Raw genomic sequence first — 26,417 nt, forward strand, 5'->3', positions numbered from 1 at the left:
GAACTCCTGTCCAATTTTACTGGCTATTAAAAAGAACCTAACCACATTATAAGATCTCAAGTCATTCTGGTCAGTTAAAAGATAATCAAGAAAAAAAAGGATCTGTACAGCCTGGATGCAGCTAATAAAAGGAGTACAGCTAAGAAAAGGGGTGAGGTGCTTCACATGATTGGTGTGATGTGCTGGAGGGGCTTCTGTGGGGAGAGCAGGCTTAACCCGCTCTCCCCACAGACGATCAGCCTCCAGGTGGGGGTCTCCTCATGCCGCCATGGCACGGAGCCGCACCATGGCGGCACACAATCAGAAAACCCGGGTTAGCTGAGTGCTTGCTCCGCTAACGTGGGCTAATGGGAGGGCTACTTTGTTGGGCTAGCCACCAGAGAACCATCAGGCTTGCCCGTGAGCCTACTGTTCCTCACAATGGGGAAAAACCAGGGTGGGCTCATCTAGCCAGGTTTCCCCCCATCGTGAGAATAGCCTCAGTAACTTTTTTAGTTTGTTTCAGTTTATTCTTTTGGCCTCAGGTCATCACAATCAGCACTGAGTTCATCTATTCACCTGTATTCAAAGTGTTGGTTGGACTGACGAAAAGAACTGGCCTAAACTGACCTAACGTAATCCAGCAAAATGTTTGACAGTTTTCTCCTGTCCCTCCTTTAGGTTACATACTATATTACAAAACAGTTTGTAAGATGCACTCAGTTTGTTTGTTTTTAAGTTCCCCTGCATCTTGGTAGGTTGCCTAAAAAATAATAATCAAAAGTCGCATTGGACTGATAGATACAGTAAGTGGTGGGGGACTCCTAGGGAAAGTTACCACATTATCTTGGAAGTCATGACATTACAGTGGGCGTGGCGGGGGGACTGAAGGAAGTCAAATGTGTACCACAGATTTCAGGAAAGGTGATTTTAATGAGCTTGGACTAAATGAGGTAGGATCCTGTGTCTTGAAATCTTACAAGAAAGAAGAGATCAAGAGAAATGGGCAATTATGAAAAATCAGGAACCTGAAGCATAATTGCAAACAATTCTTGTTAGAAGGAAACATGGGAAACATCTAAAAAAACACGAGTGGATGCACAGGGAGTTCTCTGGAAAACAAACGCAAAAAGGACACGTATAGGAAATGGAAGGACGGGCACACAATCAGGTATGAGTAAAAAACAGTTGCCGAAATCTATAGGGATAGTGCCAAGAAAGCTGAGCCTTAGCTTTCTTGGCACTATCCCTACAAATTTCGGCAACTGTTTTTTACTCGTACCTGATTATGTGCCCGTTCTGAGCTGAGAGTTGCATGAGAAACCAAAACCAACTAACTGTACATCAAATCAACATTACTGATCACTCGTTGGATGCTGCGGCATAGCATGAAGGATTCTGATGCCCACATATGCCAGCCACCATAACCCCATATGCCCCATAATCCACTGGTTAATCCCTGCTTCTCTTTTGTTAGATGGTCCAGGTACTTTGTAATCTGGGCACTGCCCCAAAACCAAAATCCTATTGTAGAGATCCTTCAACTGTTTAGCTTCTGATGCCTTATTTGCCATATGTTTACCCCTTTCCCCTGCAGTGGGGCCTTACCACCCCTTTCAGATATGCTCAAAGCAAGAGGAAAGTCAAGGAAGCGATAGGTTTGTTGCTTGGAGAAGAAAGTCAAATAGTTATAGGTGACAGAGAGAAGGGAGAGTTTCTTTATTCCTATTTAGCTTGCCTTCTACACTGCCACCAAGTGGCTGTTTAGGGAGCATAAGATTTTTAAAAGCCCTGCTGGATGAGGCCCAACAAGTCCAGCATCCTGCTTCACACAGTGTTCCATCAGACGCCTCTGAGAATCCCACAGGCAAGAGCTGAGGGCATGCCCTCTCTCCTACTGCTAATCCCTTGCAACAGATATTTAGAGGCATCCTGCCTCTGAGGCTGGATGTGGCCTATAGCCCACAGACTAGTAGCCATTGTGAGACCTGTCCTCCATGAATTTATGTAAACCCCTCTTAAAGCTGTAGAGCCCAGGCTGTTGGCTGTCACCACCTCTTGTAGCAGAGAATTCCATAGGTCCTAAATTTCTTGGCAATCAGTTCCATGGGATAACCTCTGGTTCTAGTGTTATGCTAGAGGGACAAATATTTCTCCCTATCAACTTTGTTCACATCATGCATGATTTTATAGACATTTTTATGATAATGTCTCCCCTCAGTCATCTTTTTTCAAAACTAAAAAGCCCCAGGTGTTGTAGTGTAGCCTTGCCTTGTTAGGAAAGTGTTCTAGGCCCCTGATCATCTTAGTTGCCCTCTTCTGCCCCTTTTCCAGTTCTACCATGTCCTTCTTAAGATATGGTGATCAGAACTGTACACTGCACTCCAGATGTGGCCACACCATAGATTTGTACAAGGGCATTACAATATTAGCAGTTTTATTTTCAACCCCCTTCCTAATGATTCCAAGTATGGAATTGGCCTTTTTCACAGATGCCACACATTTCACATATCTGCCACACAGATGCTCCGCGCCACAGCAACTCATGAGTAGACCCCCGACTGGGAGGTTTAAAAGCAGCCTCCTGGCTTGGGGGTCTCTCCAGTATGCCCTGCACACTTGCACATGGCATACTGAAGCTTCTGGGGGTCACGTGGCCCACGATCCTCCCAGCCCCTGCCGGCTCCATAATGGAGTGGGGGCGGCTGATCCTGCTGCCCAGGGCTCCCACCCTGCTCGTCTGCAGGGAGAGAGCGGGCTTAGCCCACTCTCCCCGCAAACCCTATGGAAGCGGGTCTTCTTGATCGTAAGACCCACCTCCATGTGTGGGTAATTGAAGTCACCCATTGTTACAGCTCTGTCTCTCTTTGATGCCCTCCTGATTTCCTTCTGCAACTCCCAGTCACTGTCAGCGTTTTGATCAGGAGGTCGATAGCACAACCCTAGTACCAAATTTCCTTTCAGTCTTCTTATTATCACCCACATAGTTTCTGTGGAGTACTCTGGTCTTCCTAGGTTTTCTAGCTTGTGAGATTCTAACCCTTCTTTAATATACAGTGCTACTCCACCCTCAATTTGCCCCTCCCTGTCCTTTCTATAGAGTTTATATCCAGGAATAACTGTGTCCCACTGGTTCTTACTCTTCCACCATGTTTCCATTATGCCCAGTATATCTATGTTTTCATTAGCAACCAAGCATTCTCAAGTCTAACTGGATATTAGCAATAGCAATAGCAATAGCACTTACATTTATATACCACTCTATAGCTGGAAGCTCTCTAAGCGGTTTACAATGATTTAGCATATTGCCCCCCAACATTCTGAGTACTCATTTTACTGACCTCGGAAGGATGGAAGGCTGAGTCAACCTTGAGTCCCTGGTCAGGATCGAACTTGTAACCTTCTGGTTACAGGGCGGCAGTTTTACCACTGCGCCACCAGGGGCTCTTTATGTCCGGGGTAAAAAAAAATGTCCAGGGGATATTGACTTGCATCTCAATGAAAAACACAATTAATAAGAAAAGTTTAGACTTTAGTTATTCAGATCCAATTTTTTAGCAAATGAAAATTCCTACCAAATGTTGGGAATGTTTATGGGACTGTGGTCATAAAGAAGGGTGGTAACTAAGATGATGGCTGAGTGCCTTGTCACCTCTATGCTTATATATCACTTCTAAATCCCTTTGTTTCCAGCGATGTTTAACACAACAGTCTTTGCATTTTGATTGCTAGGCATGTAGATAGATTTGAGATGAAGACATGGATTGGTACAATGCGGCACTTGATATCATATGCACTGATGATTCCTTAAAGAGCATGTATTTCCATAGGGCGTTAGTGGGAGAATGAACAATTTGAAAACTATCTGTCAAGTGAAAAGTTGCAAGTTCTCTAACATCTATTATGTCCCTCTACCTCTCAGGCTTTAGGCATTGCCTCTCCCACTCATGCTGGGAAAGTGGTTAGGGAACAGGAGGACAGTAAGATTCAAACATGAGTATGAAGATATTAAAATATTCATAATCTGAAAGATAATTATTACAAAGGCATGGGATGCCTGTGTATTATGGCTGGAAAGGTAAAAAAACTAATGTTACAGCCACAAGCCAAAACAGAAGAGAACGATTACAGTTATATAACAATAAATTGAGAGTATATAATTAAAACAGGCTGAAATTAGAATTAGTTAAAAAAAATTTAACAAAATTGAAAACATAGTGATAATAAAAATTTAAAATAGTAAAATATCCTTATTAACCATCCAGTGATGTATATTTATGGCAGCAGCACAGAATTTAGCCACATCTGATGTAATTAAACACTCTGAGTCCGAAAGCAACAAGGAACAATAAAATTGCTCCTGTCGACTGGGAAATTTACAAAGCAAAGGAGTAATGAAAGATTCGCGGATATCCTTGTAAAACAGACAGAATAATAGAATATGTTCAGTAGTTTCCACCTGATCCAACCCACAAGGGCAAAGTCTGTCAGCAAATGGAACCCCTCTATAGCGCCCTTCTAGAACTGCCGAGGGTAAACAATGGCAACGAGCCAAGGTAAAAGCTTTCCTATACCTCGGAAGTTCCAACCAAGTAAAATAATTCATTGCAGAGACTAGATATCTTCTTTCCTCTGAGATGTAAAATTTGGAGCCCTTCCCGAGGTCATTTTGCCATTCAGAGTCGAACACTCGTTGTTTAACCAGCAACCTTGCCTGATCAAATCCCAGCTTAGACAGAATTGTAACAGAGCAGCCCAAAGTAGCTATTTTAGCCTCAATAGACTGGATCCACCTGGAGCCAAAATCATCCTGTAAAATTAGAGGAGCCAGACCAACTGGATGATAAATTAGTTTGAGCCAGTAACAGAATATAATAATCCAGATACTGGCCTCCACCCTAATAAAGCCAGTCTCCAAACGGGCAGCAGCATTTGAAACAGATCTTGGAATATTAAGGGCAGTTCTCAAAAATTTTGACTGTACACATTCCAAAGTTGTTATATTTGGAAAAAGCCCCAGCTGCGCTCCATAAAGTAGTTGGGACAGTGACTTTGCTTTGAATAGTTTAAAAGCTGCTGGTAAGTAGTAGCCACCTTTTGATCGCAAGTACTGTAGAACGGCAAGTGAGCTTTTCTGGGCATTGGAGGCTACGTAGTTCACGTGGACCTTCCTAGTGCCCCCAGCATGGAAAACTACCCCTAGGTACTTAAAGAATGATACCTGCTCAATAAGTTGACCCTCAATCCTCCAAGTGCGAATCTTAGGTCTCCATGCAAAAGCCATTATTTTGGTTTTCTGGAAATTTATCTCCAAACTCTCCTTCTTGCAGTACAGACTTAATGCACTCAGCGTTTTTTTGAGGCCACTTGGCGTCCTCGACAAGAGGACCGCATCATCTGCGTAAAGCAAGATAGATACACGCCTCCCTGCAAATTTAGGAGAGTGGAAATCTAAATGGCTCAATTGTTCCACCATAGAATTTATGTAGTAATTAAATAATAGTGGAGCAAGTATGCAGCCCTGCTTAACACCTCTCTGAGTCACAATAGCACTTGTTAGATGCCCTTGAAGGCTACATCTAACTTTAAGAGAAGTGTCCGAATACAGCACTTGAAGCAGGCATAAAAAAACGACAGTCTATGGATGAAGTGCCCAGTTTTTCCCAAAGCTTCACCCTTGAAATAGAATCAAAAGCTGCCTTCAGATCTACAAAGGCAGCATATAAAGAGGTTGTACCTGGGGTGGAATATTTCTCAATAAGGTATTGCAATACTAAACAATGATCAATAGTAGATCAACCCTCCCTAAAGCCGGCCTGTTCATCAGCAAGAAGGTTCTCACGATCTAGCCAATCCTTTAACTTTTCATGTAAATTTTTTGCATAAAGCTTACCAATGATGTTCAGTAAGCTGATTGGTCTATAGTTGGCCGGATTAGCACGTGTACCCTTCTTAAAAATAGGAACAACTGCAACCCTCCATATTTTGGGGATTTGGCCAGTCCTATCTATGTAAGTGAAAAGTGAGGCCAGGATTGGTGCCCACCATTCTGGATTATTTTTAATTGCCTCCGGGGGAATAAAATCTTCCCCTGGTGCTTTGCCAGGTCTCAATTGTGCAATTAAAGAAAGAATTTCAGAGATTGAAACCAGAGCCCATAAATGTGTAGACTCAATCTCTTGAAAAAGATGTTCAGAGCAAGCATTAGGATCACTATACAGATTGGAGAAGTATTTCTCCCACACTTCAGGGTGGATGTGACAGCTAGACGGAGTGGAATTATAACTGGAGGGTTACTTAACTAAGCACCAGAATAGCGATGAATCTTTAGTTCTGACAGCCTGGGCTAACCTCTTCCAATTCTCCCTCACAGCTTCTCTTTTTTTATGCCATAACAAGCGCTCATATCATCTTTTTTCCTGCAGCAGAATCTGAGCATCATGCCCACTAGAAGCAATAAGAAGAGCTTTCCTGGCACCGACACATTCTCCATTGAACCTAGCTTGGGAACCCCTTTGACGGTGCCGAGAAGGCTTACAAGTATTACTACATAATAGCTGTTGACATTCGAGAACTAGGGCATTATAAGATGTCAAAAGGGTAGGTGGTCAATTGTTACTAAGAACAGATTCACGTATATTCCTCAAATGATCAGAAGCCAACAGATCTTTAAAAATTTGATCCAATTGAATTGACCATCTTTTTCTGCGCATCGCATCCCCACCCTCAACAGGAAATGGGTACAAAGATTTTAAGTGTGGGTGAAGGAAGGGGAACGAGACAAAGAAAAATAGGTAAATGGTCACTATTAAATCTAGGGGTGACCTCCAAACTCTCCACATAAGGGAGAAGATTTCTTGAGGAAATGAAATAGTCAATAAGGCTCATCTTAGAACCTGCAAAATAAGTGAACTCAGCAGGATGATCTTTGGGGACTGGACTGTTCAGTATAGTGAAATTGACTCTAAAAACCATGCGACTTAGACACAAGCCTGCATGGTTAGATTTCATATCCTTAGAGGCTCGAATAAAAGGGAGTTCATCTACCCCTAAACTATTTGGGTAGGCCTTCTGTTGTGAGTATAAAGTGAAATCATCTGGGCCTATCCTTGCATTCAGGTCCCCCCCATTACCACAAAAGCGTCTGAAAAGACAAATAAGAGATCTACAATATAATTTTCCAATTCAGACCAGACCGCTCCAATCTGTGATTTTCTATTCTGCGGAGGAAGGTAAATATTAATGATCAACAGTTTATAATAACCGAATTGGATCAAGACAGCCATGGCAAAAGGTGTAAGAGTAGAGAGGAGTCTCGAAGAGGCTCGCAATGAGGTGGCAACAAGAACGCCCAGCCCACCTTTACATCTACCACGACCCACCCTTGGCGACGCTTTGAGTGAGTAAGACAAAAAGCCATCAAGGATTAGGTCATCCAACATCCAAGTTTCTTGTAAAAGAATAATATCAGCACTTGGAAGAAACTCCCTAAAAGAGGGATCAATTATAGAAGAATGCCAGCCCAATATATTCCACGTTAGAAGCCCTATTTTAGTTTGTCATTGCATAGCTACCAATGAATCCTCGGCAGCAAGAACATCCTCCCTGCAGCCATTATTTGAGTGGTAAAATTCCTCAGATTGATTTAAGAGGCCTAAAGGGACAAAACCCACCTCATCACAGCCCGGGGGGTGATCGTAGGATGTGTTACATCTGAAGACATTCCCTTAAAGGGCTGAAACCCTTCCTGCATAACACCGTTATTCAGACTTCTGTTAACCAGAGCATCTTTTAAGTAAGATAGTCTGGCTACAATATCAATTTGCTCATTAACCGGGAGCTTTCCAAAACTTACAAACAGGGCTTCCTCTTCAGGCAAGAGGCCACCAATTTGATTGTCAGCCGCCTTTTTAGATTGTACCTCAATTATTTGGTGCTCATTAACTGGGAGCTTCCCAGAGCTTGCGGGCAAGGCTTCCTTTTCAGGTGGAAAATCATCCATTATACTATCAACCACCTTATTAGATTGTACTTCGATTATTTGATCGCGAGGGCCAGTAATGTGCTTAATATTACAGTCCTGGAAAACTCTAGTCGCTCGAATTTTACAACACTGAAGCACACTTTGATAGCTCAACAGTTGAGAAACCATAGCCTTGGAAGAAAATGTTACAATAGCATGAGCACTATAATAGTTAAAATACAGATACTGAATATCAAGAACATCATTGGCGGTAAGGAAAGTCAAGCCAAGCATTCTCATTAGATGAATAAAGTGAAACTTTCGTTCACTCTGCTGTAGCAGCCCTCGAGGCTTGGGGAAGTTAACAAGAGCTGCTTTGTAAGGAACCAGCCGCAAATGGCAGCTGTTATCAGCTCCTGGGACAATAGGCTTCAATAATTCAGATGGTAAGGATGACTGGCTCAAAATGAAGGGTTCCCTCCTAGTGAGCAACCCTGAGTCCTCAGAAGTTTTAGCTGCCTGCCCAGTAGAGGGCTCAGCCCCCAATATTTGCTCCAGAGGAAGCTCGACTGTCCCTTTAACAGCAGATTTCATCTTCTTCCTTTGATTTACTCAGTTCTTTCGGTTCCTGTCTCTGTTTTTAGTGCCAGCATGAGAGCTTTGTGGAGCATCTAGCATTTCAAAAAATCTATTAAAGTTCATTTTTGTGCCCCGTCCTGATGCAATAGAAGACCTCTTATTTTTATTTTTAGTATTATGTTGTGTTTATGTTTATTTTTGTTCTTATCTGTATTTATATTAGTATTTGAGTTTTCCTTCTTCTGTGACCCTTTTTCTTTCGCCTTGGCAAGATGAATAGGAGAATGTGTTATTCTTATTTCATCTGAATATAGGGCAGTTGAAGATAAATTGAGCAGAGATGAGGAAAGATCATCAGTTGTTACATCAGCCTCCTTGGTAACCGTCGATTGTAAAACTGCCTCAGTGAGCATAGTTAGCAAGTTCTTACACTCCTCAAGAAATGCTCTAATCAGTGGGATTTCCATGGACCAGGTGGAAGCTAGTCTGTTAAGCTGCTCTTGCTGTTTAATCATAATTTCCATAATAGCAAGAGACCATTGGTCCTGATTTCATGTGGAACCTCCATCACACATAGAGCCTCCATTATCGGGTGCAAAGGAAACTTGAGGCATTGTAAGAGTATCTTTCCAAGTAGTATCCCCCAGACCAGAGTTAATTGAGCTGACAACTCTTGTCTCTGCATTAGCAATCTCTTGAGCCAAATTAGAGCATGTATTTTGCATCTCCTGAGTAACTGGGAAATCCAGGCAGAAAGGTCCAAGAGACCTATCTAAGTTAGGTGTTGTCCCAGTCTTTTCTAAAGCCATCACTGGGGTCAGCGTTGTAATGTCCACAGATTTAACACGAGGAAAGAAGTCAGTAATAGTAACCTGTCTGTTATTTTTCCGGCCCTTTGTAAATTGTACTCCGGCATCAGCTGGCAAAATGCCCAGCGTACGATAAATGGCTCTAGTAAATACCATTTCACAAGGAGATGGTGATAGTTTATCCTCAAAAAAGATATAATTGCCAATTAACAAGATATGTTGCCAGCTGCATTTAAGAGAAAAAAGACAAAAGCACCAACCAAGCCATTAGCAGCATTAATGGACGAGCAAAGACTTCAAGGCTTCAGGAATTAAATCCACATAGGCATAGCTAACCAACCTTGTATCGGTGATTCGCATTTGAAAACAAATATCAAAGTCCTAAACCTTTGGACAGCTTTTTCCGTTAAATCTCCCGGTTTATTTGCATTCATTTGTTTAAATTCATTATCTTCAGCAGGAGCTCAGATAGCTGCGTCTGTGCTCGCCAACACTGGAACCAGAACCGGTAAAACAGCATTCTAATGGTATTTCATCCGACCTCCTCCCCAACATACCATGGTTCCTCAAAGCTTTCCTTTTGCACTATTTGTGCTAGAACCAATGTTTTTCAACTCTGAATGGCCTGCTAAACAAGCGGGTCAGCTTTTTAAGGAATTCGTGGGAACATGGCTAAGTTATGAGGTGCAGATGTTGAAAAGCACGCATGAATGCAACAATATGGATAGATCTCCCCCTGACATCCTCCCCCACCACAGATTTATTAACTGTACTAATCAATGTTGAATCGTTTTGATTTGCACAGGCTGTTTCGAGTGTTTTGAGCTCAAAACAAAATGCCCTTTAGATAAAGGGCCTGTTTCGAGCTCAGAACAAAACAACCCGACTTAGATTCAAAATGTTTCAATGTTCTGAGCGCCATTTTGGAGACTTGTATTTAGTTTTCTGTCACCAGCTTGCGAACATATGGGGGACTGGGGGAAAGGTTAAATATTTGTTTAAAATTGCCTGCTTGCCCATTTATTTTGTGGGTTGGTGGTAGGTAGCACCCATCATGCCCTATGACCTAACCCACTTTGGGCATACCACCCAAGGAGCTACCCATGGGGGGAAATGGAATGTTTTGAGTTTCCCCATTGCTCCTTATGACCCAAACACTCAAAGTTTTGAGTTTTGTTCCATCAAAACAAATGGGTCAACTGCTGTTTCAATCAAACATTTCAGCCTTCTGCGTTTTATTTTGAGCTTGAAACTGTTGGAATTGAAGGACTATGCATTGTCTCTTGTCTCAATGACACAGGAGGACAGACTAGTGAGTCAGAGAAGTAGAGGGTCAAGACATTGGTCATCCCTTCTCTGCTACTCTGACACTATCCCTTTGATATGTAGATTGCTAATCTCAGGGACTTACTTCCTTTCTTTCTGCCACTTCCTCTTCCCTTTCCTTCCCTTCCTTCTCCCTTGCAACATGCAAGCTCCTCTCTCCCTGCACCATGTATGCAGAGATGCAGAATCCATCTGCATCCAGATAGATAGATAGATTAGAGATCCAATCTCCTCACTTTCCTATCTAGAATGGAGTTCTCTAATAAATACTCCTTATATTGATTTGAAACTATGAACTGGCTCCAAGTTATTTTACTCTCAGCATACATGCATGCCTAATCAAATTCCGCTGTGTTGTGCCTCTGTGCACTCTGCTGTAATGAAAAATCTTACCAGAGAGAATTCCCAACAGAAACAAAATGCAAAAACCATTTCGTCCACATCCCTAATAGATTGGACCCTTTCCCCTATATCACGTTGGCCTCGACTGCATAGTGGTAGTGTTGCCGTTTCTATTGAATGATTTAACTTTGATCTGTTTGTCAGGGCCCCTTCCTTACCTCAGAACTGCTAAGCCTCAGAGCTCCTATCTGGCTTTTACTATTCTCCAGCCTTATACTGAATAAGCAGAAGAGGCTGCTGAGTTCCTTGTAAGGGCCAGAGGGCCAGGACATGAAAGGCAGACATCCAGATGGTGCAACTTTACTACTACTACTACTACGACTATGAATATTTATATACTGCTCAACAACAACATTCTCAAAGCAATTTACATAGAAAAATAATATGTAAATAATTTACCATATGAGGATGGAAACAGCAACTGTTAATATTTCCCCATAAACTGGCATGCCGTATAAGAGGGTAATTTTGCAGGAGGGGGGAGACTTAAAAAAAAAGATATAAACCTAGTTCTAATACTAGCCTTGTGGTCTTCACTCCCCATCTCCACTCCTATTAAACTATTCACAACCACCCCTCCTCCACACAGTTGATCCCTTAAAAAAAGGTACAGAAAGAATCAAACAAAAATATTATAATTTATTTATACTAACATTATATTGATGTTAGTATAAATAAATTATAAAAATTCTATTATCCTCCAATATTGTATTTTTATTTATATTTTTATTTGATTCTTTTTGCACTTCAAAAAAGTATATTTAAACACAAATTTCTCACTGAACACCTTTTCTCTTCTCATTGCTTCTACCAAAGCTTTCCGTTGTTTCTTCTCTTTAGGAACACACACAAATTTCCCCCCAGACTGCTTTTTGTTGTGCTCTTTCACAGTGGTACTATACACCACTTGTACTTTCTAGGCTTTTCCAAATCATAGTTGTTTGGGGTCATATTACTGTAGGAAACTTCACCCTCCATATTTGAAATGATCAGCGCTCAAAGGCAAAGAGCACTGATGATGACACAGCAGAGCCAACATGGCTGCTGCTTGTTGGCAGCGGGGTGGTGGTGGCCAAACCTTGATTTCAGCTGCATATGAGCAGATTTCACAAAAAATGTTTTAAAAAAAATGTTAGGTAACATATAATCACCTTTTGGTGAAAACAAAACATTATATTTTTAAAGAGACATCCCCATAATGTTTCCATAGTTATGGTTTTGTATGCTGGTACAATATCTCAGAATCAGGTCTCATGACCCCATGGCGTGAACACCATTGTCCCCAAATTTCTTCACATTTTTGCAGTTCAGTTGGAGCTGCTGCCCCCATAAGTATTAGGGATGTTCACGGAACCGGTCTGGCGCTCCTTTTCTGGAGCACTGAACTGGTTCTGTGGACCAGCATCTGAGCCAGTTCGAATGTGGAGGGGATTAACTGCCGGCCCCCAGCCCCTACCTGCCAGCCCCTACCCCGCCGGTCTTCCCGTGCCGGCGCTTTCTCCAGAAGCAGATGTTTGGGGCAGCAGCATCCCTCTCTGCACCCTGTTCTGTGTCGCCATGCAAATGGCCGAAATACGTGCGCGTCCCTGCCTCTCAAGGAAACCCTACCCCTCACCAAATAACAAATAACAGATAAACTGCAGTGCACATTGTCCAACAGGATTTCTTGGATAATACAATGGAGATGGTTTCAAATTTTAAGCATATTAATAAGACTCAAATAGTATTCTTACCTGACATTAGATACCATAGAATATACGATAGATAGCAATTACATTCTTACCTGGCTGGTAGATTGATTTTCCTCTGAATGACTGAAGAGTTCTTGGGAACAGCCAGCTGAATTTATTGGATTCACCTCGGGGTTAGGAGGCTCCACAGAAAACACAGGAAACAGAGGCCTGAGAAACCTGAACTCACTGTTCAGAGACCCACCCGTTAAGCACACCTCATAGTTGTAAGCCTGGGAATGTGGTCCAGTACTGGAATCCGCATTATTGTCCTGGAAATTAGGTCCCACAGGGAAATTAATTGCAGAGTTAAAGTTTCCCATGAACTTCCGTTGTTTCTGAATCTTGATAGCGATAAATGCTACTAGAGAAAGCAGGAAAATAAATGAGATGGCTGCCAAGCATATGATTAGATACATAGTCAGACTTCGGTCTTCCTCTTCTACTACTTCATCCTTAGGAATTTCTATAATTTTCATGAAAGGGTCAGAAAAGCCTTCCACCAGAAGAATACTGAGGGTTGCAGAGGTGGACTGGACAGGGTGTCCATGATCTTGGACAACCACAACCAGCTTCTGTTTGAAGGTGTCTCGTTTATTAACTGGCCTCATGGTTTTCACTTCTCCATTCTGGGCCCCCACAGTGAAGAGACCTGGTTCTGTGGCCTTCAGCAGTTCATAGGAAAGCCAAGAGTTCTGACCGGAATCTCTGTCCACTGCCACCACTTTGGTGACCAGGTAGCCTGCCTCAGACCCCCGGGGAGCCAAGTCATTGGATGGGGAGGTGCTGTTCTGGAGGGGATAGAGGATGAAGGGGGCATTGTCATTTTCATCCACAATCAGAATTCGGACAAACACTTCTGAGTTCAGTGGAGGGGAGCCACAATCTTCGGCCCTCACAGTTGCTTGAAACTCTTTTATCTCCTCATAATCCAGAGATCGGAGGACATAGAGGTTCCCAGTTTCAGAGTTGATGGAGATGTAAGAAGATGCAGGGACATCACCCACCTTTCCAGGCAGAAGCGAGTATGTCACTTTGGCATTCTGCTCTGTGTCCAGGTCATAAGCATGGACCGAACCTATCAGCAGACCTGGAATATTGTTTTCCCATAAGTGCATTTCATAGGATGGCATCTGAAATACTGGTGGGTTGTCATTGACATCTGAGATTTGAACATTAATAATTCTTGTTGAGGTGAGCTTGGGAGTGCCTCGGTCACTAGCTGTGATGGTGATATTATACCCTGAGGCTTTTTCTCTGTCCAGTGGCTGTTGGGTCAGTAACTGGTAATAATTATTCTCTATGGCTCTTAATATAAAGGGTAGGTTTGTGCTGATGGCGCAGCCCGTTCTGCCATTCTCCCCAGAGTCTTGGTCTGTGACACTGAAGAGAGCCACCACTGTGTCTGGGGGAGAGTCCTCGGATAAAGAAGTGGTGATGGATGAGATGGTGACTTCTGGGGCATTGTCATTTCTGTCCTCAACTTCCACAATGACTTTGCAGTAAGCTGAGAGGCCTCCTCCATCTGTGGCTCTGATTTTCATCTCGTAATGAATGTTTTCCTCATAATCTATTCTACCTGCAACACTAAGATCTCCAGTATCTTTATTCAGCTTGAATGCTCTGAACACATTTTCTGTTGCCTGGCTGAATGAATAAGTGATCTGAGCATTGGACCCAATATCCCTATCGCTGGCTTCAACTTTAGTGACCAGTGTGTCCACCATACTATTTTCTGTAAGTTTCACGTGATACACAGATTGTCCAAACTGAGGGAAATTATCATTGGCATCTAGAACATCAATGATTATTTGTGCTGTGCCAGTTCTCTTTGGTATCCCTCCATCCACAGCTGACAGAATTAGGAACAATTGTGGGTCCTTCTCACGATCTAATGGCTTTTCCAATACTAGTTCTGCATATTTGCTGCCATCACTGTGGTTCTGTATATCCAGCCTAAAATGTTCATTAGGACTAAGTGTGTAGTTCTGAACAGCATTTTCTCCTTTGTCTAAATCCTGAGCTAGTTCCACAGGGAATCGAGTATTTCTAGGTACAAATTCTGGTATTTCAAACAAGAATTGTTTTTTAGAGAATTTGGGGGAATTGTCATTCACATCCTCAATTTGAACTTTGATTCTGTACAACTGCAGAGGGTTTTCTAGTATGATTTCTGAAAGTAAGATGCAAGGATCAGTCTGACCACACAAAGTTTCTCGATCTATTTTATCCTTTATAACCATATCCCCAGAATGAAGATCCAGCTCAAAATACTGCTTGGAGCTCTTACTAACCAACTGGGCTCTACGAACAGACAATTCCCTTACATCCACTTTCAAATCCTTCAGCACGTTAGCCACCAGGGATCCACCTTTCTTTTCCTCAAGCACTGAATAGTGGATGGACTCACATATTGATAAATACATGCACAGATATAGAAAATAAGACAAAGCTTGCCTGTTACTGAGATTTCTTCCCATTGTCCACACCTCACCTCAAGGCCAATATGAAACAGAAGGTGGTTCTCCAAGGGTTCTGTTGTCTTATATATATCCAAGGCAAATATCTCCTTTTGCTATCTTTATTTTTGGATATGGCAACAGTGGCCTTTTCCTCATGAAATTTCGGAAGATGTGTTTGCATGAAGGTCTTCTTCCTTTCACTTTAGGATTCCTTTCTCTGCTTTTTCCACTGCTCTCCAGGAGAGCAGTTTCCCCAGATATTCTGTTTTGTGTTGTGCAACACCACCATCTTGTGTTTGAACGACAGCATGACTTGCTGAAACATTTCTACATACCAATCTACACAGAACCATCTTCATAATTAGATCGTCCATGGAATACAATATTTCTTAATGTGCTTTCTCTTAACTCATATCATAAATGTTACCTCCCTAATAATGTTTGGATATGCTGACTGAGTGCCTTAGTCAGTGACTGAAAAGGTTACTGATCCATTGGCTGGAAATCCAAAGTGCAGTTCACATGAAGTTGAAGACACCCTGATTACTAGAAAATCGCACATGGATCTCTTTTTTCCCCTTGAATTCTTGAATTATTCCATAAAGCTTTTAATATATTTTTACATTATGTAAAAGATAGTTATGTAACTATATAAGCTTTACACTATGTAAAAGCAGTTAAGATACATTTACACTAGCTAGGCAGTTGAAACTTCATCATACTTTCCCTTATAATCATTTGTGAATTAATGAGGTCATTCACACAATCAAAAACTGTGTTCTACTTGGGTTTGGGAGCTGTGTGTACTCCAAGTTTTCAGTTGTGTGAAAGCAAGGTAGGAGGAAAACCTGGGTAGAAGTGATTGTGTGGAAGCAAGGTAGGAGGAAAAGCTAGCTAGGATTTCCTCCTATCTTGCTTCCACACAGTCTCTTCAACCAGTGTTCCATCAAACAGAGATTCCCAGATGTTGTTGACTACAACTCCCATAATCCCCAAGCAAAAGCCATTGCAACATCTGAGAATCCCTGTTAGAGGGAACATTGTCTTCAACCTAGGTTTTCCTCCTACCTTGCTTCCACACAACCAAAAATTGGGAGCACGCATAGCTCTCAAACCTGGGTAGTACATTGTTTTTGATTGTGTGAATGACTAGTTCATAAGAGTTTACTTCCTAAATAGGTAAAATACGGTAAGTCTTGGATTGCGGAACTGAGAATTTCAAGTACTATATTTTTAGACAGTTTCCCTGGCTCTTGGTAGGCTGTTATAGATAAATGAAAGTCAAAATCTCACATAAATAAGTGACAAAACGCCTAGGGAAAGTTGCCACTTTATCTTGGAATTTATGACATTACAGGAGGGCAAAACTGAAGGAAGTCAGATGTGTAACATGGATTTCAGGAAAGCTACTTTTAATGAACTCAGACTAGGATTAGGTAGGATTCCATTTACTGAAATGCTAGAAAGAAAAGAGTCCAAGTGGAATGGGCAACTATGAAAAGCAGGATACTGAAGGTACAATTTTAAACAATACCTGTGACGACAACATGAAAGACATCTAAAGAAACAATAGTGGATGCACAGAGAAAGTGACACTGAGTGGATGTCCTGACACATATTTGAAGTGGAAGGAGACACAAATATCCAAGGAAGAATGGTCCCATCCCTTCTATCTTTATTCCATTCAACCTGAAAGCAAACCACTTATTATAATTTCAAAAACATTTTTAAAGTCTTACAGGTTTTTCTGCCTAGAATCCCCTGTACATATTTGCTTGATATATTGGAGGTATAGTGCCTCAGAAGGGGCTACAATTCCCTGCTACTATCATTCACCTGGTGAATTAAAATAATAATAATAATTAAAGCACACACACTCCAAATATATATTAGAGGTGTTTTTTGAAAACGCTGCACCTATTTACTTGAAATGTTTTAGGCATCAAGTTACCACCTCTGTTTATTTCATGAAGTCCTGAAAAGAAATGAAGATACTATAGACATTTAAGTGCTTTCTCCTTTTATATCCTATGGATGGATATTGAGATGACCCAGTATCTGTACCCAACTATCCAAATACAAATGTGTGTGGGGGGGGGGATCTAAATATCAAATATAACATATTTTGAATACTGAATCCAAATACCAAATTGAATACTTGCCTATTTACACAGGCCTATTGTGTAATTTAATCTGAGTGACTATTTACTCTCTGTATTGACAAGAACAGTTATATTAGAATACAGAGAAACAAAGAAATGGGAAGAGGAAAAGAGGGGAAGAAAGAAAGATTTCATATACATTTAGATCTGCTGCAATCCAATACTTTTGGGCTTAATACTCAATACATAAACTATACTACAAAGTAGCCAATAATTCCTATAAATTGAATTATAAGGTGTTGGAAACTTTAGCTATATAAAAAATTATGCAAATAGTATCCTCACCTGACTGGTAAGTGGATTTTTCTCTGCATGACTGATAGGTTCTTGGAAAACACCAGCTGAACTCCTTGGATTCACCTGTGGGTTAGGAGGCTCCATAGAAAACACAGGAAACAGAGGCCTGAGAAACCTGAACTCACTGTTCAGAGACCCACCCGCTAAACAAACTTCATAATTGTAAGCCTGGGGAGGTGGTCCAGTACTAGAATCCACATGATTGTCCTGGAAATTAGATCCTGCTGGGAAGTTAGGTGCAGAATTGTAGTCCTCTATCATCTTTCTGTGCTTCTGAATCTTGATGGCAATAAACACCACTAGAGAAAGCAGGAAAATGAATGAGATGGCTGCCAAGCATATGATCAGATACATGGTCAGACTTCGATCTTCCTCCTCTACTACTTCATCCTTAGGCATTTCCATAATTTTCATGTAGGGATCAGAAAAGCCTTCCACCAGAAGAATACTGAGGGCTACAGAGGTGGACTGGACAGGGTGTCCATGATCTTGGACAACCACAATCAGCTTCTGTTTGAAGGTGTCTCGTTTATTAACTGGCCTCATGGTTTTCACTTCTCCATTCTGGGCCCCCACAGTGAAGAGACCTGGTTCTGTGGCCTTCAGCAGTTCATAGGAAAGCCAAGAGTTCTGACCAGAATCTCTGTCCACTGCCACCACTTTGGTGACCAGGTAGCCTGCCTCTGACCCCCGAGGAACCAAGTCATTGGATGGGGAGGTGCTGTTCTGGAGAGGGTAGAGGATGAATGGGGCATTATCATTTTCATCCACTATCAGAACTCGGATAATCACTTCTGAGCTCAGTGGAGGGGAGCCACTATCCGAGGCCCTCACAGTTGCTTGAAACTCTTTTATCTCCTCATAATCCAGAGATCGGAGGACATAGAGGTTCCCAGTTTCAGAATTGATGGAGATGTAGGAAGATGCAGGGACATCACCTACCTTCCCAGGCAATAGCAAGTATGTCACTTTGGCATTCTGCTCTGTGTCCAGGTCAATAGCATGGACCGAACCTATCAGCAGACCTGGAATATTGTTTTCCCATAAGTGCATTTCATAGGATGACATCTGAAATACTGGTGGGTTGTCATTGACGTCAGAGATTTGAACATTAATAATTCTTGTTGAGGTAAGCTTGGGGGTGCCTCGGTCACTAGCTGTGATGGTGATGTTATACCCTGAGGCTTTTTCTCTGTCCAGTGGCTGTTGGGTCAGTAACTGGTAATAATTATTCTCTATGGCTTTTAATACAAAGGGTAGGTTTGTGCTGATGGTGCAGCCCGTTCTGCCATTCTCCCCAGAGTCTTGGTCTGTGACACTGAAGAGAGCCACCACTGTGTCTGTGGGAGAGTCCTCAGATAAAGGAGTGGTGATGGATGAGATGGTGACTTCTGGGGCATTGTCATTTCTGTCCTCAACTTCCACAATGACTTTGCAATAAGCAGAGAGGCCTCCTCCATCTGTAGCTCTGATATTCATCTCATAATGAATGTTTTCCTCATAATCTATTCTACCTGCAACACTAAGATCTCCAGTATCTTTATTCAGCTTGAATGCTCTGAGCACATTTTCTGGTACTTCACTAAAGGAATACATAATGTGAGCATTGGATCCAATATCCCTGTCACTGGCTTCAACTTTAGTGACCAGTGTGTCCACCATACTATTTTCTGTAAGTTTCACGTGATACACAGATTGTCCAAACTGAGGGAAATTATCATTGATGTCCAGGACATCAATGATTATTTGTGCTGTGCCAGTTCTCTTTGGTATCCCTCCATCCACAGCTGACAGAATTAGGAACAATTGTGGGTCCTTCTCACGATCTAATGGCTTTTCCAATACTATTTCTGCATATTTGCTGCCATCACTGTGGTTCTGTATATCCAGCCTAAAATGTTCATTAGGACTAAGTGTGTATTTCTGAACAGCATTTTCTCCTTTGTCCAAATCCTGAGCTCTTTCCAAAGGGAACTGAGTATTGATTGGTACCAGTTCTGGTATTTCAAAAAGGAATTGGTTTTTAGAGAATTTGGGGGAATTGTCATTCACATCCTCAATTTGAACTTTGATTCTGTACAACTGCAGAGGGTTTTCTAGTATGATTTCTGAAAGTAAGATGCAAGGATCAGTCTGACCACACAAAGTTTCTCGATCTATTTTATCCTTTATAACCATATCCCCAGAATGAAGATCCAGCTCAAAATACTGCTTGGAGCTCTTACTAACCAACCGGGCTCTACGAGCAGACAGTTCCTTTAGATCCACTTTCAAATCCTTCAGCACATTAGCCACCAGAGAACCACTTTTCTTTTCCTCAAGCACTGAATAGTGGATGGACTCACACATTGATAAACACATGCACAGATATAGAAAATAAGACAAAGCTTGCCTGTTACTGAGATTTCTTCCCATTGTCCACACCTCACCTTAAGGCCAATATGAAACAGAAGGTGGTTCTCCAAGGGTTCTGTTGTCTTATATATATCCAAGGCAAATATCTGTTTATGCTATCTTTGTTTTTGGATTAAGTTGCCTTTTCCTTGTGAAATTTCAGATGTCTTTGTATGAAGATTTGTCTGCCTTTCTCTTTAGGATTCCTTTGTCTGTTTTTGCCACTGCTCTCCAAGAGAGCAGTTTCCCCCAGATACTCTGTTTTGTGTTGTGCAATACCACCATCTTGTGTTTGAACAATGACATGACTTGCTAAAACATTTCCACTTACCCATCTACAAAGAAAGATCGTTTGTATTTTGAGGATCCATGGTATATAATATTTCTTCCTATCTTATCCCATATCATAAATATTACCTCTGTCATCAAGTTTGGACTCACTGATTGAGTGCCTTTGTCAGCAATTGAAAATGTTATTGATCCATGGACTGGAAACCCAAAGTGAGGTGCACATATTGTTAAAGATATTGGCTGAGATACTGAGCAATGATGCATCAGTGCATCAAGAGAGCAATCTAACAGAACTTCCCAACTAACTGTAGCAGTGCAGTGGGAAAGGGGCAGTTTTCGACACCCCTCCCATTTCCCAGGAAGCCCACTGTGCCATTTGAAAATAGATCCCTGACGGTTGTGCAGCCCTCGGGGACATATTTTTGGGTGGCACAGGTGACTTACTGGGGAAGAGAAAGGTATAAAAAACTGCCACTTCCTTACTGCACATGTGTAGTCAGTTGAGCAGTTTTGTTAGGCTGCTTTCTCACTGCACAGGTGCATCCTTGCTCTATATGCCAGTCAGCTTGGTTACTAGAATATGGTATGTGTGTACAACTCTGCCCAATTTTTTATTTTTATTTTTGGTAAACTGCCCAGGGCTGGTGAATTGGGCAGTTTAGAGATGTAAGAAATGAATCAATTAAACAAACAATAATAAATAATATTGGCAGTCAAAATATTTTTACATGCACCGACCTGCTGAAATATCATCATATCCCCCCCACTTATGATTAATATTTTCTAACAGATTGTTTCATAAATAGATAATATAAGGCTTGGATTGCAGCTTGCAGATACTATTTCCAATAGCATATTTTTAATTTGTTTCAGTTTATTTCCTTAGCCTCAGAGGCAATTTTCAGCAATGTCTGAAAGAAGAGGAAAGTTATGAAAGTTGTAGATCCAGGCCAGCCTGATCATATAGGCTAATGTGGCAGTCGCCTAAGACATCAAACATTACGAGGCACCACATTAGTCAAAAATGTCCCATCCCTTTAATTAATATGCTAGGCAAATAAAAATTGCAGATGGAACAATTTGTAGCTCAATGTATGTATTGTTTCTGTTATCTGAAACATTGCAGAAGGCAGACTCTTGTCAAGATTTATTGCTTCGAGTCACTCTCTCACACACAGACTGACACAGCTCTCAGCTGCTTCTGTTGAGCTGCAGTGAGAGGTGACATCACATAATGTGGCTCACACGGTTAGTATGGAAATTCTCCTGGGTGACTGGTTCTCCTGCAATGATGTGTATGGCCTTGCTTGCTCATGCCACAAACAAAGAAACCACTGGGATGTTCAGTATACTGTAATTCAGCTAATTATGCAGAGATAATGTCATTGTATGCACAGTAATTCACCAGGAAAGGTTGCAATATGTAGAGAGTAGGGATGTGCGAATCAATTTGGGTACAAAATGATTTGTATATGAATCTGGCTGATTCGGGTGATTTGTAGACAGAACAAAGCACCTGTACTCAGTTGCCCAGATTCAAGTACAAAACAAAACACCCCAGATGCGGACCTGAAAAATTTGGAGATCTGGACCTCCATTTTGAGGTCACAGTGGGTTGGGTAGTAGTGCCCTATGGGTGGAAGCTACCACCCAAATTTCAAAGAAATTGGACAAAGGGGTGATTTTTTAAAAAAAGACTTTAAGCTTCCCCCCACAGGGAATAATGGGGATTTCAGCTTCCTTGCACCCAATGGGCACTACCACCCACCACAACCCACTTTGGGCCACCCTGGTGCCCCCCCACCAGGAGTTATAACTAAGGCTGCTGAAATCCCCAGTATTCCCTATGGGGAAAAGCTTAAAGATGTGCCAACTTCAAAAATTGTTTTAAAATCACCACTTTGTCCAATTTCTTTGGAAATAGAGTGATAGCTTCCACCCATTGGGCACTACCACCCACCCTTCTCTTTTGCCCCAGAACCCCTTTTTTGCCATGAATGAATTTGGATTTGGATTTGGAAAATTCGGATACAAATCTAATCTGGCGTGATTTGGGGGGGCAGATTCAGACCCAAGACAAATTGGGGGTGATTCTATTCAGGTACAAATTGAATTAGAGAAATCAATTCATGCACATCCCTAGTAGAGAGCAATGGAATACAGCATATTGCTTTCTACTTATTGATACTGTTCCTTGTGTATTACTGTGCATGCAGTGACATTATCTCTGTACCAAACAATCCAGTTGTTTGTGGACAACTTTGAGCAGGATCATAATCGATAAACCCTCCCCTTCTTCCCTGAGAATAAATGGGAGGAAGGTGTGTGATGTAGTGAAACCCTGAAAGGGCATTGCAAAAGAGCATTGCAAAAGATGCAAGGATGTGGTCTGAGTGCTGGGAGGCCACGGTGGAGAGGGCTGGTGCCTGTGCTGGGATCTGGATGGTCATGGCTGTGCCAGGCAAGAATGACAATTTTGAGTGTGCTTGTTCTCAGTGTCCAAGTGAGGCTGCTCAGATACGCTCTCACCCCTGGACTTTGGGGCCAAAGTCCAGGGCCTCCACACCCCCTGGGGCCCCCAAAATCCTCTTTAGTCTGTCCTGGGTGCTGTTGTTTGTGCCCTCAAGAACCTACATATTTAAAATGATGCTTAACTTGTAGCAGGGGAGCCTCCAAAGGCCTTTAGGTCTAGGCTCCAAAATTACCTAGGTGCACCTCTGAGCTTGCCAATGGCCTGCTTGTCTGCACTCCCAATCTCACCTTGCTGCCAAACCCCATTCAAATGATTGTGTAAACAAGCCCACTGTTTTGAAGAGGATAGTTGAAGAAGGGAACATTGCCATTTTTATCCATGAGGACAATTTAGACACACACTTTTTACAAGGGCAGGGGACCGCTATCAAAAGCTTTTACTGTGTCTTGGGACCCTAATATCTGCTCATACTCTAGAGATCAGAAAGCATAGTTTTTCAAATTCAGTTAAGTTCAGTTTATTATGATCATTGATACAGATCTCAGACCAGACCCAGATAAAAAGGACATCAAAGGTAAATATCAATACAGATGTGTGTGTGTGAACTATTACATAAAATTAATATAAAATAAAGTGAAGCAAACTAAAAGCCAGAATTAACTGTTTCTGACACACCATGAGCGAATCTTAATCTCAACCGTAAACTATTTGGGTACCAGATGCAAAACATAAGTGTATTTTTCAGTGAGAAATAAGTGAATATAAAACTCATCAGAGTTATTTGGGTATCTAAAAACAAGAGCAGCAATATAAATAGAATGCAAATCACGGTAGAAAGATCAACACAAAAGCACATGACCAACTGTCTCAACACTAGGGATGTGCAAAACGTTTCGGATACAAAACATTTTGTACCCAAAACAGCCTGTTTCGGGTGTTTTGTAGACAAAACAAAACACCCATTTTCCAGATCCAAAAGTTTTGTATACAAAACAAAACGTCCCTGTTTCAGCTACAAAATGTTTTGTTGTTTCGAACCTCCATTTTGTGGTGATCTCTGAGTCAGTCTCCATTTTGTGTTTGACATCTCTCTGAATTTCCCACCCTTCCAGCCTTCTGATCAGTGACCTAAATCATGGGCTGACCTGCTGACAATTCCCTCCTTGTTCCCCATTGGCTCTTTTGCTTCTTCCCACTCTTTACTGACCCCACATTGGCCAGGGGAAGGGTTGCTAAACTATGGGGTGCTGGGTTCTGCTGTTTCTGTGGTGTTCTGAGTGTAGATTCTCTGGTAGCATATGAGAGTGGATTCTTGTTTTTCACTGATAATCTCATATGCTAGCAGAGAATCTACAATGAACACCACAGAAACAACAAAACCCAGTACCCCACAGGCTTGTGGGTGTGGGGGTGGTTGGCACCCTATGTGCACTACACAACCCCTCGCTCTGGGCAACCCCAGTGCCCCCCAAGTGGAATTATGGGGCTGCTGAAACCACCATTATTCCCCATGGGAGAAATCTTAAAGACACGTAAACTTCAACAAATCACAAAAGATCAGCCCTTTGCCCAATTCCTTTGAAATAATTCTGGAAGTTTCCTTGCCCCCATTGGGCACTACCACCCACCACACTCTGCACTGGGTCATCCCTTTCCCCTTGATTTGAAGCGATACATTTGCTGGAATCCCCATTATTCCCTATGGGAAAATTCTTAAAGATGTGTAAACTTAAAAAAAATCACACACAAAAAAATCAGCCCTTTGCCTAATTCCTTTGAAATTTGGGTGGTCGCTTCCACCCATTGGACACTACCACCACCACCCACTCTTTTTGCCCTGGGACCCTTTTTAAAAATCCAAATTGATTCGGATTCGGAAAATTTGGCTACAAAACAAAACAGGGCTGATTCGGATTCAGAAAATTTGGGTACAAAACAAAATGGGGATGTTTCGATTCAGATACAAATCGAAACAAGAAAATTCCAAAATGCACACCCCTACTCAACACCCCCATTCCCACAAGGACACAGTTTCTCCAGGTAGAGGATTCTCCTAAACCTACCCTCCAATACCACAGAGGACAGCACATAGAGCCAAGCTAATGTCAGGGCTCTTCTGTGTGTTGGGAATGTCAAATTATACAGATATTTCACTGGTTTTTGCAAGGGCTTAGCAGCTCCAAACCATACATAACTTGGTGCCCGGCTTAGATCTATCTGGTGTTCCATATCGGTAATGTGCTGCCTAAGGATCACCTTGGTGTTATCATAGCCCAAAGGAAGTAGATATTTATTTTATTTTATTTTATTTTATTTTATTACATTTATAGACCACCCCATCCAAAGGCTCTAGGAGGTGAAAACTCATAAAATGTTAGCTTATCAGTGATTAAATGTGTCTAATCAGAGGGATATCCATCCTTAAAGATTAAGGGAGCAAAGCCAGAAGGAAAATAGAGCAATTTCAACCAAAAGTTGAAGATATAGATCCAGGCACAAGACTCCAAACTTAACAGGCCCACTTCCAATTGCAGCTTAGCATTTGACACACAGCAGGAGGTTGAAAAGACAACCCTAAGAAATTTAGACTGGACCTTTTTAAGTGGGCGAAAGTCACTTTATATACAGATCTGTGAGCCATAAAGGAGCTGTGATATTACCTTAGTTTGAAAGGCCTTAATGGCAAATGGAATAAAGGAGAAGAAGAATCTCAAAATTGCAGTAGTTGACCTCTGAGCATTTGTTACAATGGAATTAGTTTGCTTTTTCCAGCTACGTGTCACTGAAAGGTGGCCCTCAACTATTTGTATTGCATTGTATGCATTACACTAACTCCATTAATTTGCCATTTGTGGATCATGGGTTTCCCGGTGAACATTACGACCTTTGTCTTCTGAAAACTGATGGAAAGCAGGTTTTCATGACAGTAATCAGCCAGAACTCATAACATTTTTCCCCATTCCCACCAGAGACCATGACAGAAGCATGTCATCATCTGAATAGAGAGGGATGGATAGATGTCTGCTGCCCAATTTTGGTGGATGAAATTCCAGATTAGAGATTCTATCCACTATGTAATTAATGTAATAATTAAACAATAGTGAAGCTAGTATACATCCCTGCTAGACTCTCCTCTCTGCACTAATGGTTTGTTAAGTGTCCCTGCAGATTGCAACACACTCTTAAGTGAGAGCCCCTATACAGACCTTTTTTATCAAAAGGAGTAACTCTCGGTCAACTGAGGAATTTGCTAATTTCCCCCATAATAAACATGAAAGATGTGATCAAAAGCCGGCTTAAAGTGGTGTACAGTGCATCCCTTGGCTTGTTCTTATACTTATTTATTAGATGCCTCAGGACCAGACCCTGGTCTAAAGTGGATTGTCCAGCTCTGAAGCCTGCCTGCCCATCTGCCAGTACACTTTCTCAGTCAAACCATTCAAGGAGCTTCCTATATAAGTGTCTGGCATAAAGTTTGCCAATTATGGAGAGGAGACTAACTGGCCTATAATTAGCTGGATCAGTTTTATTTCCTTTCTTGAAGATCAGG

At 41.8% G+C, this 26,417-nt stretch overlaps 1 protein-coding gene across 10 annotated transcripts in view; it reads right to left on the bottom strand.

Moving 5' to 3' along the window:
- The window catches only part of LOC128325220 (protocadherin beta-16-like), a 157,488-nt gene that overhangs the window by 63,554 nt on the left and 67,517 nt on the right, over positions 1-26,417 (bottom strand). Inside the window, exon 1 of one of the 10 annotated variants that reach the window (XM_053250767.1) lies at positions 17,698-20,124. The exons of 7 other annotated variants lie outside the window; for them this stretch is intronic. In XM_053250767.1, coding sequence (XP_053106742.1) covers positions 17,698-20,124 — 2,427 coding nt within the window. Of the gene's footprint in view, positions 1-12,841; positions 15,523-17,697; positions 20,125-26,417 lie in introns of those variants that run through there. 2 more of the 10 variants (XM_053250768.1, XM_053250781.1) reach the window with 2 other exon arrangements.

This window comes from Hemicordylus capensis, chromosome 4 (assembly GCF_027244095.1).
Source record: "Hemicordylus capensis ecotype Gifberg chromosome 4, rHemCap1.1.pri, whole genome shotgun sequence".
In the NCBI taxonomy this organism is placed as follows: domain Eukaryota; kingdom Metazoa; phylum Chordata; class Lepidosauria; order Squamata; family Cordylidae; genus Hemicordylus; species Hemicordylus capensis.